This window comes from Letharia columbiana (genome assembly GCF_014066305.1).
Source record: "Letharia columbiana isolate WasteWater2 chromosome Unknown Sc0000089_s0, whole genome shotgun sequence".
Lineage (NCBI taxonomy): Eukaryota > Fungi > Ascomycota > Lecanoromycetes > Lecanorales > Parmeliaceae > Letharia > Letharia columbiana.
In genome coordinates, this window is record NW_023501134.1 from 17,650 (window position 1) to 32,861 (window position 15,212).

The 15,212-nt window shown below is 48.9% G+C and overlaps 4 protein-coding genes across 4 annotated transcripts; 3 read left to right on the forward strand and 1 right to left on the reverse strand.

Moving 5' to 3' along the window:
• Nucleotides 1-1,300: 1,300 nt before the first annotated feature.
• On the reverse strand, nt 1,301-7,905 carry HO173_012659 (uncharacterized protein; the record flags this gene model as incomplete). Its single annotated transcript, XM_037314494.1, has 5 exons — nt 1,301-4,613; nt 4,907-6,112; nt 6,413-7,170; nt 7,274-7,435; nt 7,741-7,905. 5 exons carry the CDS (start codon nt 7,903-7,905, stop codon nt 1,301-1,303), a joined length of 5,604 nt encoding a protein of 1,867 aa, XP_037158603.1.
• Nucleotides 7,906-8,228: 323 nt separating this feature from the next.
• HO173_012660 (uncharacterized protein) lies at nt 8,229-9,923 on the forward strand (the record flags this gene model as incomplete). Its single annotated transcript, XM_037314495.1, has 3 exons — nt 8,229-8,474; nt 8,530-8,727; nt 8,778-9,923. 3 exons carry the CDS (start codon nt 8,229-8,231, stop codon nt 9,921-9,923), a joined length of 1,590 nt encoding a protein of 529 aa, XP_037158604.1.
• A 538-nt stretch (nt 9,924-10,461) lies between these two features.
• Nucleotides 10,462-12,712, forward strand: HO173_012661 (uncharacterized protein; the record flags this gene model as incomplete). The annotated part of the gene is made up of 5 exons (XM_037314496.1): nt 10,462-10,506; nt 10,562-11,138; nt 11,193-11,785; nt 11,834-11,964; nt 12,019-12,712. The coding sequence occupies 5 exons, from the start codon at nt 10,462-10,464 to the stop codon at nt 12,710-12,712; spliced, it is 2,040 nt and encodes a 679-aa protein (XP_037158605.1).
• A 614-nt stretch (nt 12,713-13,326) lies between these two features.
• HO173_012662 (uncharacterized protein) lies at nt 13,327-15,009 on the forward strand (the record flags this gene model as incomplete). The annotated part of the gene is made up of 1 exon (XM_037314497.1): nt 13,327-15,009. One exon carries the CDS (start codon nt 13,327-13,329, stop codon nt 15,007-15,009), a length of 1,683 nt encoding a protein of 560 aa, XP_037158606.1.
• Between the last annotated feature and the right edge of the window lie 203 nt (nt 15,010-15,212).

Sequence of the window (15,212 nt, forward strand, 5' to 3'; positions counted from 1 at the left end):
GATAATAATAATGAAACATAGTCAGTCTTTTCAAAGGCGTCTAGTAAGTAGGGTTTTGGCACGGTCCAGGTTCGTGGCTTTGGAGCATGGCTTCCGGAATTCATTTTTAACCTAGCCACAGCTCCACGAGGGAAAAAGAGCAATGGTCAGTAAAGTAAGGGTACAAGTAGTGGTGAGTAAGGTAGTATTGTGGACGTGGTCAATAAGTTACCGTAATCCTGTGGCCAATAGGTGCTTAAGCTACCAGTAAGCTAAACTCAAACACTAAAGAGCGGCACAGCCAATCGTTTCACTTCCCTGGCATCGCTCCAAATTTCCACATCTTGGTCTTGGCAGATTCACCATCATTTCAATTGTCTATTCCAATGTCAATCACTCGTCATATGCCTCGGATAGTCGAAACGCTTTCGGCATGGAAATGAGCATGGCGCTGGAAGGAGGATGGTGGAATGGCGTGCAAAAAGACATATGAAGCAATCTTCTTCTGAAACTTGGTCATAAATTGACGACAAATTATGTTGGATCACTTCTTACTTGTAAGTTGTTTCAACGATCAACAAATCAACAAGCCATTGCAAACGCTCAAGTCGGCCACGCTTTTAGCCTTCTACGAGAGCACTTTAGGTACTTGGCTTAGCGCTTTGAGGATTCCCAGAAAACCGGTCTCCCGATCGGTCCCTGCAATCTCATCCTTTCTTCCCGCTTTAAGCTTAATCCTAAATCTAGACTAGACTAGATTAGACGATACCTGACCCCACCACCAGCCACCAAACTCAACAAGGCGTTTTCCACCTCTCCAGCTGGGGAAATCCAGAACACTAAGTCAGGTAAGTACTCTTACTCCCGGCATTACATGATCAGAATAGTATTAATCCAGTTTGCCACATGGACCCCCGCACTCTCAATAGGTAGCCCGAACTATCTCCGCTGCAAAGGCAATCAATCCTCTTTCTCTACCCACTGCCGTACTTGTACGGGACTTTACACGAGCATCAGGTTTGGAGACGACATGTCGCGTTCCGTTTGTCGGGACCAAGGTTCAGCATCATTAGCTCTGGGTAGAATTATTGCATCGAGTCATTGATTGATGGATAAAGTCGAGTAGCTAGCGGCGATGCCAGCCACGCCAGTGCTAGTGCTAGTGCCTTGGCGAGACTGTAACATACTTTAAGGTTAAGGTAGGTAAAGGCCCACATCCAGGAGGATTTGTCCAAAGCCGTTGAGCTTAAAGCAGAAGCCACCATTTACCATTAGATCCTAATCCTAAATACTCCACAAGGCACAGCTGTATAATGGAAATTCATCCATCCACTATCTTCCTTGCTCGATCGAGACTTTGCTGAACGGACACAGAGCGCTCCTGTGCCCGTGCCGTGGCTAAATCCTCAGTCAACGCTGCTTTGATACGTGTTCCTTTCTGAACTATGGGCGCCACTGCTATGGCTGCCTCGGACGCCTTGAGACGCGTCTGTTCAACTTGTTCGCTCGAGCCGAAAAGTTGCTTCACGTATTCCACCAGGATGGTCTCGAGTGGCCCAGACAATGCCTCATGTTGTACCTTATTGAGTCTTTCGAACAACTCCTTCTGTCCGTCATAAATCGCATTGAGCGTGAGTCTGCTTGCCATTCCAGTCCTGACTCGACTCACAAGCCGGAAAGTCTCAGTAAGGCTTGAGACTAGGTCCCCTTCACTCCTTTCCCCAGGGTTGACGGATTTCAGTAAGGCAGTCGATGCGTTAGCCAGCGTCAGCTCCATGACAGTTTTGGAAGACGGCCCTCCTGACTTTGAATCAATGTCCATCTCGTCTGAATCGCTCAACATCTCTTCGATGATTGGCTTCGTCACTCCCAAGACTTGTGGGAACATATCAACCGTCTCGCGCACTTCGACGAAATCTCCTAGGCATTCTAATGCATGTTGACGGAAGACAGGGTTGTTCCTCTTGCTTTCCCGCAGTACAATCTTTTCAAACTGCTCTCCCACCCCCTGGTCCGTCGACCAAAAGGTGCTGTTCCTTGCGAGGTGGATCAAGGCCTTCATGATGATCTCCTTTCCTTCCCACGTCTTGCCTGACAACGCCTTTTCGAGAGCTGGCCATACCATCCTAGCATTGGCATCGGTAATGGCACTACCAGACGAAGTAACAACATCTGCAACAGCAAATGCCGAGGTATGTTTGATAGACCAACGAGCGGAGTTCAAATGTTGTGATGCCAGGCCGACAATTTCTTTCAGGTACAGCAAGACTGCTCGGGATCCCCCAACGTTCTCGCTCCACGTGTCCTCGAAGAGTGTCTTCGCTCGGTCAGAAGTATCATGCTTTGCAACAAACACGAATGGCAAAATGTCCCCAGCAAGGGAATTGAATCGGTCAGTGGCATGCTTTGACATCGCATAGATTAAGTCTCCGGAGATCACTCGGTGCCGATCTTCATCCGAACCGAAATACAATTTCCGGGCAGAGTCCACAAGATTCAAGATGGCCTCATTAGAACACAGTCTTGTAAGATACCCACATGCTGCGGCATACGATGACGAAATTGTGTCATTTCGGTCAAACACTTGTTTCAGAGCAAGAGAAAGAAAGTGATCTGCATAAGGCTTGAAGATGAAGTTCTGTCGTGTGGAAAGAGTGACGAGCACACGGCTGCAACCAACCTTAGAAGGAAGGCCGACCACGGTCTTGATGGCATTCTCAAGACTTTGCTGTAGCTCTGGCATCGAATCCTCATCTAGGAAATCGAGACATCGCTCAATAGCCTCAAGCATCGAAGATCCTTGAATGTTTTTTAGGCGGGCGTCGTCGAGCTCCTGCGCTGTTAGACCGTATTGTTCAGCGTTGAGATGGACATAGTTGATCATTTCGGGCTCGATGGAACTTAAAAGTGCGAGTAAGCGGCCCACGAGATCTGGGACAAAAGGGCGCAACGTCTTTCCGTTACTGCTCTTTATGATCTTCAGCAACGTTTTCCTGGCAAAGTCTTGTACTTCGGGAGCACCTGATTCCAGGCCGGACGGGCTTAGCAGGAATGGTAGCACCTGTTTCAGCATCTTCTCCGCACTCGAAGCAGACGACTCGCCGGCTTCGAGCCCACGTGTCAACACGCCGGTCAAGACTCGTGCTAGGGACATTGCGGCACCACGGACAGACTCTTTGATGTCATCGCAGACTTTGAAAGTAAGCTCCCAGGTCTGTGTCAGATACTTCTCGTACTTTTCAAACGGCCGCCCCTGAATGAGGTCAGCAATAGCGGCGCAGCTGGCCTGACGGACACGCCATTCCTTGCCAAGGATATTTTTGAGAAGGTCATTCATGATGCTGTCAAAGTGCAGGTCGATTGTCTTTGCTGGTTCTTTCACAATGGCAGCCCAGATGTCGTTCATCGAGTTTCGAACGTTTGTGTTAGGATCAAATCTATATCGAAAAAGGGCTGGATAAATCTTTGGATTTTGTGTTAGATAGCCGTCCGTAGAGGCATCGCTCAATATATTAGTGAGCCCAAACTTTCCAAAGGCAGCCCTTTCGGACCATATGGCATTGTTTGACGCAAGTGACATGAATCTGTACACCAGACTGGGATCCTGGACCTCAGCAGCAAGACTCATGATATCTTTATATGTTGTTACCGAACCTTCGCCCGTTGGAAGAGCTCCAGAGTCAAACAACTCGGTGTCTTCGGATACATTTCCTTTCCCTGCAAGGCCAGCGTTTCCAGTAAATGAGGAGACGAGGTCTCGTATCAAATCATCCTTTAGAGATTTATCCCCTTTGTCGTACACGAGAGCTAGACCTCGCGAAGCAGACTCTTGATTCAACGAGTCGCGATCGGCAAGGAAGCCTTTAAAGGCCACCTGACACTCCCGTAATCGACCCTGGATTTCCTGCATGTGCGCGCAGTACTGTACCAAGCATAGGAGCCAAATCACCGAAGCTTGTCGCAAGGCTGGCTTGCTGGCTTTGCACTTTGAAAGCACGTCGTCGAGAACTGATGCAGAAGTCTTTGCTCGAGCTGGCGACATGGGAACAGGGCCCTGGATATCCAAGGCTGAAATCAACGATTTCGACTGCCATCCTATTGCAGCGCAGCACAGTGCAGCGCCAACAGCGAATTGCACTTCAGGTTGTCTAACACTATGCAAGTCGTAGAGCTGTTCGATGATGTGAGACAGTATCGCGTCATCGTCTGACTCTTCCCTACATTGCAGTGCAAGATGGCCCAAGGCCGTTATAGCCTTTTCGTCTCCCTCTTTGGCTTTTTCAATGGATTTTTGAACCAAGTCGCGAACATTGTATGGCTCCGGAAGGGACTCGGGGGTCAGCGCGCCAAAGAGAGCGAGTTCCGAAACAGCAATGAAAACTGCATCCAAAAGCATTTTATCACGGCTATCATTAAGAACTTCCAGGATATTGGCAATGAAGGCCGACCGCTTCTCCTCGAAGTCTGAAGGAGTATTGTGGCGGGAGACTGACCTACTCAGGAAGTATGCTGTAGTAAGGATCGAGCCGTGTACTTGAAGGGCCTCGTTCCCAATGGCTTGACGCCACGACCGGACCTTTTGGTCAAAGACCTTCAACATCTTCTGGGTTTCGTTTTTCGAACATTCTTCGAGACTGACGATGATTCCAGTGTCAGCATTGCATTCTCAAGAGGTAAAGCCCACTCCTGGACCGAATGCAGGGAGCACAACAAGAGAAAGACGCGCATTGCCTGACAGAAGGTCGAACTGTCAGATAAATTTGGGGGCAGAACAAGGAAAGGAAACGCATCTCATGACTCTCAGTCGAATCGTAAGAACAGTCTCAGAAAGTATAATTGAGGGAGAAATCCTGTTCCAGCTGACAAAACTTGTCTTATGACCCAGACCAAAGGCCCAAATAGGAAAGAACCAATCTAAATTACATACCTTGCCAACAGACCGAAAACATGCGAAGCTGTTTCACGCAATGTCTTCCTGGTGGAAAATATAGGTCCCTGTAGACTCATGATGTTTGCCGAGAGATAGATGTAGGCCGCACAGGGAAGGAGAGGACAAAGTTCCAGGAGGAAGTTTCCACCTCTATTGGCATCTTCACCTTTTGAACAAATCATACCAGTGTATGATGCCTGCAGATACGTTTTGAGTGCCCTGGGAGCTGCTTGATTTTCGGTTGAAAATGTCGAGTACTTGCGAAAGTATTCCTTGAGACTATTCCGAGCGTCTTCATCGTTTGCTATTAGAGCGTCTATGTTTCGCTCCCAGTCGCTATCTATAATTGGAGATCTTTTCGTAGCTGTCAAAGCTTGATGCAGTAAAATACAGCGACAGAACGTGAGAGCAGGTAGGTAAGCGTTGGCCAGATCAAGGCTGCTGCTGTTGTTGGTGACATCCCAGACTGATCCAGCACCGAAAATCCTCTCCATCAATTCTGGAAAGCCAGGAGGATCGTATTTCCGGGCTTGGAGAGATCGTTCGCTTGGGAAATCATCATCGTTGGTTGGATTCAACATTCTATACCAGTAAGGATCCAGACCCTTCCTCCCTTCCTCGAGGACCTCACTCCGCTCATTGACGCCGCCGTCAACAGCGAGGATGTCAATCCATCGAGCAGTTGCACTCCTATATGGAAGGCAACGGTTGGCAAACCGAACAGCAACATAACGAGTGCTTCGGACAATGTTAGTGTTTGAACCTTCGGCGTCGCTAGGATCGAGGGGATGTAAACCCATATAATGCAACAACAAAGAGGTCAATGACGACTCAAGATCGGGGCTTAGGTCGGCATCAAACCCTCTAAGCACACTACTCAGAGCTTGCTCAATACTAATAGATACGTCTTTGCCTGATGGATCTTCACTAAGAGACATGAAAAGCCATTGAAGAAGATCGAGTTCGGGTTCTAGCAGAAGCTTGTCTGGGCAGGCCCCGGCGAGGAGTCCGATGCTTTCATATCCGAAAGCGCGTGAAGTCAATTCTCCTGCGCTTGGCATGGCTTTGTCGGTGTCATACCGTGGCCAGCCTTGATTCTCGATATATGTCCGGAGCTGATTCACCAAACCCGGTGCAAACGCGTTGAGATCGGCCGGCGAGCTAATTCGTGCAAGCCAATTTGTAAAAGCGAAGATCTGGCCTCTGATGATGGTTTCGGAATTAGTATGCCCTTTTCAAGACGTAAAGTCAACTCCGAAGACAAACCTGGGGAGTAAAAATGGGTAAGAAGCCATCTAGTGATACACAATCTGATCGTGAAAACAAGTCTAAAGAGTCGAATTGGGAGAAGAAGCCCCTTTCGTGACACAGAATCGAGTCGTGGGATGAAAATGAAAAGCCCCGGGCGGGAGGGGAGGATGAAGCCTTATCTCCCTCTCCAACACATGCCTCATGTGCAGATCAAAAACCCGAACAGGAAGCAACGACTCCGAAACGACGTACCTAAGCTTCGAGGCTTCGAGGCCTTGTTTTGGTGCCGAGATGCTAGTGTCCTGCTGGGCACTTTTGGGGGCTGCAAGCCCTTCCTGAACAATCTGGATGCTCTGCGGAACGAAAGAAGAAGCGAGCTTGGACTTGCACAGAAGTGTGAGAATCTTCGTCTGCAGAGGAACTCGAGCTGGAAGAGATCCTTCTGCACCCCTTGTACCTAAGTAAATTTCATATAGCTGCTGCACTAAGATCGGATCTTCGAAAGAGACAGCAGAGTTTGCTCGTTTCAGGATATCATCTCCAATGTCGGAGAGACGCGAGTTGGGGTCAGCTGAAGCAAACAATGCCGGTAGAAAGCGTTCAGTATCAACAAAAGCCCCACTGGCGAGGAACTTAGCAGACACGACTTTGGTCTCCACGAGGTTCAATCCACCCATTGCGTTTGGTGTCCACGTTTCTTTCTTGCCGTAGAGCTGTAGGAATCTGCAGTCCTCCGTGTTTAAACCTGGACAGCGAGTAGTACCAGCTTGGCCAATGCCAAACAACATGAGCTTCCCTAGCCACGTAGCGACAAAGACTGCATCGTCGGCTTTGTCGCTTAATCCAAGGCCCTCCCTTAGATCGACATCTTCCTTACTCCCGCGTGCAGGAAGTGTCATGCTGTGAAGAAGTTTGAGCAAAAGGTTAAACAGGGAAGCTGCATGTGTGGCAGACTCCTCGGCATTAGATCGCAAGCCATGTAGAAGAGTCGGAAGAAGATCAAGACGTTCCTAGACGAGTTTTCTGATGAGCATGGTAGCGGGAACAAGTGGTCGTTACAACCGAAAGCCACTGTCTTAGGAGCAGGACGTAGTGTGGATTGAAGAGACTCACAGAAATAGCTAGTCTATCAATGCCTTGTTGGATGTATAAAAGATCGAAGTGGCGGACCAAAGCGTTATGATTGTCTTTATACTGCCTGAGAAGCGTAGCTACAGGAAGCTTTATCGACGGTGGTTTGATTCTAGTATTGATGTGCTGACAGACGGATATGACCTAAAATCACAGACGAAAATTAGCTCGACCACACTTGCGGCTGAAGGAAAGCATCGCAGGCAGAGTCGCTGCCAGGAAAAGTGGCACTTGTAAGTATCCGAATCCCTTGAGTCTCGACTACAACAACACGGAAAGGAAAGGTTTTCGCGGTAGAAGCGATTTGCTTGAGTTGACTATGTATATCAATCGTCTTTCGATTCGGCTTGACACCCAACAATTTGCAGAATTTATTCAGATGATGCCGACACTTGGATGACTGCCATGTTTTTGGACAACTAGCCTGCAGGATGGTATTGCATACTTACTTTGTTTCGCACACTCACAAACTCCGAGGCAAGCTTGAGCAATAATGGAGCGAGATAAATATTCAACGTCTTGCCCAGAGAGGCATCATTTGCGAGAGCTATACGCATCTCGACTTTGCCAACCAGGCTTAGCTCTCTGGCCTCTGGCGTTTCCATGTTCGACATGATGGTCACAGAATTTGTTGCTTTCGGTCATGGCAAGTAAAAGAGCCTGGGAGAACCGAAGGTGACTATTGAGAAAAGAGTTTTGCCTGTCATCCGAGTATTTGGCTCAGGCTGATGCTGCTTGCGCGTCTACTAATAAGAACAATGTCGTGGTCTGATGTGCCTATATCGGATATTTAAACTCCCGACATAACGCTAGAATGCCAAGAAATAAATTTAGAGTACGAGTAGAGTAACTACTTATTCGACTTTCACTTCTGTTTTCTTGTCTCTACAACTCAATTGTCCTAAAAGTGCAAGACCGCTGTCTGTCATTTCCGGCCATGGGTGTTCTTGCGGCTGTCTCCGAGCCTTTGCGTCATCTCTTATCTAATAATTCCACTGGCATGGTTATCGCTGGAGGCCTCTTCTCGTTCGTTGTTGTTGCCGTCGTTTTTAACGTGCTTGCCCAACTACTTCTCAAAAATCCCAATGAGCCTCCACTTGTGTTTCATTGGGTGCCATTCATTGGCAGTACCGTCACCTATGGAATTGATCCCTACAGATTCTTCTTTAGCTGTCGGGAGAAGGTAGCTGAGTGCCGCGTGCTCCAAGACAGCGAAGCCATGCTGATCACATCTCCAGTATGGTGACATCTTCACATTCGTTCTTCTTGGGAAGAAGACGACAGTCTGTTTGGGGGTGAAGGGAAACGATTTTATTCTCAACGGAAAGCTCAAAGATGTCAATGCAGAGGAGGTATACAGTCCGCTCACTACGCCGGTCTTTGGAAAAGAGGTTGTATATGACTGTCCAAATGCGAAGCTGATGGAGCAAAAAAAGGTGTGTGGAATAGTAAGGAAATGCAAGTCCATATCTGACGATCAGATTAGTTCGTCAAATTTGGACTCACCTCCGACGCCCTCAGATCCTACGTGCCCCTGATCGTTGAGGAGGTCCAAAATTTCGTCGCCCGCTCTGCCACGTTCCAAGGATCCAGGGGCACTTTCAACGTTCCCGGCACTATGGCCGAGGTAACAATATATACTGCCTCTCGCTCTCTCCAGGGCAAAGAAGTCCGCTCGAAATTCGACTCAAGCTTTGCGGACCTCTACCACGATCTTGACATGGGCTTCTCTCCCATCAATTTTATGCTACCATGGGCACCCCTGCCCCATAATCGGAAACGCGACTACGCGCAGAAGAAGATGGCCCAGACATATCTGGAAATCATCGAGGCAAGGCGCGAAGCCGGTTCGCAGCGTGATGCCGATGACATGATATGGAACCTAATGTCCTCTGTCTACAAAAACGGCACCCCGGTCCCCGACTTAGAAGTCGCTCACATGATGATTGCGCTTCTGATGGCAGGCCAGCATTCCTCGTCCAGCACTTCGGCATGGATTCTCCTCCGCCTTGCTGCCCGTCCTGATATTCTCGAAGAATTGTACCAAGAGCAAATATCAGTCCTCGGCCCAGATATGCCGCCACTCAATTACGACTCCCTGCAGTGTCTCACTCTCAATTCCCAAGTAGTCAAAGAAACCCTGCGCATACATGCGCCCATCCACTCTATTATGCGGAAGGTTATTGCGCCCATGTCAGTAGAAGGGACGCGATATACAATACCAACGTCTCGCGTACTCCTCGCTGCACCAGGTGTAACATCAAAAACAGAGGATCACTTTCCCCAACCCGATCTGTGGGAACCACACCGCTGGGACGAGGGGTCTGCCCTTCATGGTTCGAACAAAGATGCTGACGATGACGAGAAAATCGATTACGGTTATGGACTCGTCACCAAGGGTGCCAACAGTCCGTATCTGCCGTTTGGAGCTGGAAGACATCGGTGTATTGGTGAAGCGTTTGCATACGTCCAATTAGGCGCTATCACGGCGACGATGGTGCGGGCGTTCCGATTGAAGAATTTGGAGGGCAAGGAAGGAGTTGTGGGGACGGACTACTCGTCGCTGTTCTCGCGACCTTTGAACCCTGCGGTAGTGCAATGGGAACGAAGAGAAAAGCGGGAAAAAGCATGAGCTGGTCGTTGTAGAGTTATCTGTATATAATCAATTGGCGATGGCGTCGGCGCGACAAGGAGTCCTTTTAGCTGAGGTTCGCCTTTGCTATGACACGCTCAATATAATATACCAGCCCGGGTGCAGTGCGTAGAGTTAGTCCGTTGAGGCTCGGCAACGGGTGCCGCAATTATATGGAAGCTCCAGCCTCGAATCGTTCTCTGACATTTCTAAGAGTACTCACGTACTCGAGTACTTCATTCATACCACAAAGGTCGTACGGCGAATAGGTGACGTCAATTGTATGCTGCTCGAAGGATAAATATCGGACCACAAGATTCTACAATTTTGCCAATAGTCTCGACGGTCAACCCAAGGAGAAGGGAACTCACAGCGACAATGATAACAATGCTTTGAGATCAGATGCAGAATTATCAATTCCCTACGAAGTCTAGCAACGCTATTCGCTCATTGTTATAAGCTTTCTCTGCCATCGCGTCCGTCTTCCCGTTTGCTCCAGCGAAGGTGCTCTCTCTCAATTGGCATATAAGTAGCCAAAATGGTTCTCAAAGCCTCTGAGAAAAGCTCCTTAAAGCGTGGGAGGGTAAGTGGCAGTGCACTACCTATCGAGCGTTAGCTTACCATTCGCCGTGATGAAGAATTCTACTGGCGAAGAGTACGATACCAAGAAGCCGCGTCGCTCCGAGCGTATATCATCGCAGACGCAGACGACTCCTCTCAAAGACAAAGTAAAATCCTACCTCCCGTCGCCCCTGACGCATCAAGAGAGTACAAGATCAGAGGACTACAAGGACGTCACAGCATCGCCACCAGAAGGCCGCCCCAGTCAGATCCGGCATCGAACCCCTCCGGCCTCATCTCCCGCTCAAAACACGCAAGGATTATCCTCTCCTCCGTCAGATACGCAAGCTTTCTCGCAATTTCTTATCCCTCCCCGAGGGCGCTCGTTTGAAGTGGAGGATGAAGAAGCCGAAGGCGTCTGGGGTTATTTGGTACCCGTGGACCCTATCTTTGGTGATACCTTGATTTGCAGGGCAAGGGCAGCATGTCCAGCACCATACCCGAATGCGCATTTCGGCAAAGGTACCAAGGATCGCGGCAAGACTCGAACGGAAACCCTCAACTACGTTGATGAAGAGAAGCAATACGAAGCTGAGAAACGCTTGAAAGGATTTCCCGGGGGTGGTTATCTCATTGGGAGACATCCAGAATGCGGTATGCAAAATCCGCAGACTAGTGATGAGGACTCTGAGAACTAAAGGGCATTAGATCGCAAGCTGGAGCTTCCTACAATCTCAAATCGCCATTGCATTGTCTTCAATGAAAGCAAAAACGGCAAAGGTGTGGCCTTCATAGAAGACCTTTCGAGCAACGGAACCTTTGTGAATGAGGCCATCGTTGGAAGGAACAAGCGCCGAGAGCTAGAGAATGCGGACGAGATCTCTATCCTGGATCAAGCAAGATGCATGTTCTACTACCCGCGAAACAGAGATGCTAGTGCCTTTCGTCAGCAATATAAAATCTTGCAGCAGTTAGGCAAAGGCCACTTCGCTACCGTATACCTATGCATTGAGCGGATCACAGGCATGCAGTATGCAGTGAAAAGGTTTGAAAAGAGATACGGGGACAGCGGGAGATCGCAGACGGATGGGTTGCAGCAAGAAATAGGTGTATTGAAGTCTGTCAGCCATCCAAATATGCTATGTTTAAAGGACACTTTCGACGAAGACGACGGCGTTTATCTGGTGCTTGAGCTTGCACCCGAAGGAGAATTGTTCAACTGTATTGTCATGAAGCAAAAGTTGACGGAAGAAGAAAGTCGAAGAGTATTTATACAGTTGTTTCAAGGTGTCAAATACCTCGTACGTTCCTCTCCTCTCTATCTGGGTGATGGTATTGACCTCCCTTAGCATGAACGCAACATTGTACACCGAGATATCAAGCCAGAGAATATCTTGCTGGCAGACAAGGAGCTGTCAGTGAAGCTTGCCGACTTCGGTCTAGCTAAGATCATCGGCGAAGAGTCGTTCACTACAACGCTGTAAGTTTGTTTGCATTCCACTAATCCGGCCGAGAAGACTCATGCTTGTCGTAGATGCGGCACGCCCAGCTACGTTGCACCTGAAATACTGGAGAACTCAAGGCATCGCAAATACACTAGAGCAGTCGACGTATGGTCGTTAGGGGTGGTTCTCTACATCTGTCTATGTGGCTTCCCACCATTTTCAGACGAGCTCTGGTCGGAAGAGCACCCCTTTACTCTATCACAGCAGATCAAAATGGGCCGTTTCGACTATCCTTCACCGTACTGGGACTCTGTTGAGGATCCAGCGCTCGACCTCATCGATCGTATGCTTACAGTCGACGTAGACCAACGCATCACAATAGACGAATGCCTCGAACATCCATGGACGACGCAGAAAACGATCAATCCTGCTGACAGCACCGACGGTCTAACAGGTGCTATGGACCAGCTTGACTTTTCGAAACGCAAGTACGCGCGGGAGCGGACTTTACTCAGCGATCTCAACGATGTCAAGGTCAGCAAGGTAGTCGAGTGGGAGGATAACAAAGCCCCAGTCAAGGTCTTTGAAAAAAATATCGAGGGGAAAAGGGTCCACAATCCTGCCACCGTGATTGCGAATGGCCATACAGGGCGGAAACATGAGGAGCTTCCGGCGGCGCATCAGCCAGCGGAAGTTTTCATGGAGATGGGTGGAAAGGGGGATCAGCAGCTTTTCGAGAACGACAAAGGCAGCCGTTATGAGCCTGACGAGGTGCCCAGATAAGAGCGAACTCTCGGAATTCGCTTTTTGAATATATATGAATCTATGGGAGATTTGTGTTCCCACGTCCCTCCTGATCGATCAAGGAAGGGATAGGGTCGAATTCCTGCAACAGGGATTGAGAATGAATAATGGTCGTGCTTGAGGAGCAGATTGATCACGTGAAAGTATCACAGCCTTCCTTGCGTTGACACTGTTTGGGGGAAGTCTTCATTTACGACGTGATTTTTTTACGTTGGGTCACAGAGTTGGGTAAAAGCGATTTCGAACACCACTCTCGGATCTTTTCATTGCGAAAGCTGTACATGTATCAAATAGGCGTACATAGATGATAAGCCATCTTCACATGTTAACAAGTTCTGCTGTGTTGGATTTCGAACGATTGCTTTTGCTGGCTGTCAATGTTGCACTAATTTAAGCCAATCTTGGTCCCCGCCAACTGTCAACCACTCAACTTTCGAGGAAGTACTCGTAGATGTCATGCAAGCAATCTCGCTCTTCAGACGAACCATCTATGTGTTAAGGAGCAAACATCTCAGGTGGAAAGCCCTTCATCATCCGCACTGCTGCTGTCTTCTCCCAATCCTGGGTTAAGGGCCAGTAGTATCCTCAACAATATGACGGACGATTCTTCTCCACGTCCGAAATCTTATCGTATTGGATCACTTCGCGGCTTCCTTCCTCTCTCCGACACAAGCAACGCATTCTCCACACGCGGTCAGAAACTTCCATCGCTACTCCAGAGCAGATCTACAGCCAATGTTAAAGACCTGTGGGCGCAGACACCGCAACGAAGGTCAGCAACTCCCGAAACGATTGAAGATGACGAGAGCGACGTGGAGCGAAACGTGGATGGAGGGGACGATGGGCCATCACCCGCAAAGAGCAGATTGTCAAAGATGGACAGGAGAATGAGTGGCGTGAGCGATGGGGGCGAGGTTCTGATGACCCCACAGATGAGAAGCATGCGTTTAATTGGGAGCAACAATCCAAGATATCAATGGGAGCAATACTACAAGAGCGACGAAGAATTGAAGAAGATGAAGAAGTCCATACGGAAATATTATCAACGTAACAACCACCTCATATCTTCGTATCTCTACATCGACCGCCTTCTTGATTCGTCACTTCCACACAATCTCATCCAGGAGTACAATCACCCGGATCCAGACTTGCATATTCCTAAGACCATCTCCGAGGAGCAAACCTCCACATTGGACGTTCAACATCCTTCTGCTGACATCAAGCCCACGGCTAACGGTCACGGCAGCCAAGTTAAAGTGAAGCGGACTCCAAAAGCACTGTACAAGCTCCCAGACGAAGACACGCCCCTTTTGGGTGACGGCGCGCAAGACGGACCCAAAGCCTATGAAATCCAAGGCTCCGACGATGACGATGATCACGAGAGCGGAAGCAAAGTAGTGACTATTGCCATTTATGTAAACCTAGCAGCCAACGCCATTCTTCTCGCTGGGAAAATCGCAGTGATTGCCCTCACCTCCTCGCTTTCCGTGCTTGCTTCTCTGGTCGATGCAGCTCTCGACTTCCTTTCTACCGCCATTGTATGGACGACTACCAAGCTCATCTCCCGCCAGGATCAATACAGATACCCTGTTGGGCGCCGTCGTCTCGAGCCTCTTGGCGTCCTCGTCTTCAGCGTTATCATGATAACGTCTTTCTTCCAGGTCTTTCTAGAATGCTTTAACCGGCTCACATCCCCTGATCACTCCATCATCCAGCTTGGACTCCCAGCGATCATAATCATGGCTTCTACCGTTTTCATAAAGCTAGGATGCTGGTTCTGGTGCCGGCTCATCAAGAATAGTTCCGTTCAAGCTCTGGCCCAAGATGCAATGACGGATGTCGTGTTCAACATTTTCTCCATCATATTCCCGTTAGTAGGCTACTATGCTTCCCTCTGGTGGCTCGATGCTCTCGGCGGTCTGTTGCTTTCTTTGTATGTGATAATAAATTGGTCAAGGACGTCCAGCACTCATATCAAACACCTTACGGGTGCCGCTGCCCCTGCTGCTGACCGCAACGTTCTACTTTACCTCACCATGCGGTTCGCCAAAACAATCAAATCGATACAAGGCTTGCAAGCTTACCATGCGGGTGATAAATTGAACGTGGAAGTCGACGTTGTGCTGGATGAGGGTATGACGCTGAGGGACAGTCATGATTTGGGAGAGAGTCTGCAGTACGTATTAGAGAGTGTTCCGACTGTGGATCGGGCGTTTGTGCATTTGGATTATACGGATTACAATCTGCCTAGCCATATGCAGCAGCAAGCCGGCTAAGGAGGATCCAACCCTGCAGAGGAGGGCGTTGGTTTGGTTGAGGATGGAAGGAAAGGGGAGTTATTCACATTGGTGTTTTGGGATGGGGAGGAAGGGATGGAAAGTTACTGGTGATACCCTCGGCTTGTTATTGCTGGCGCAAATGTACCGAGTAAGATGGGAGAATCAATTGATCTGCAAAAAAACACCAGTCTAATTCGCAC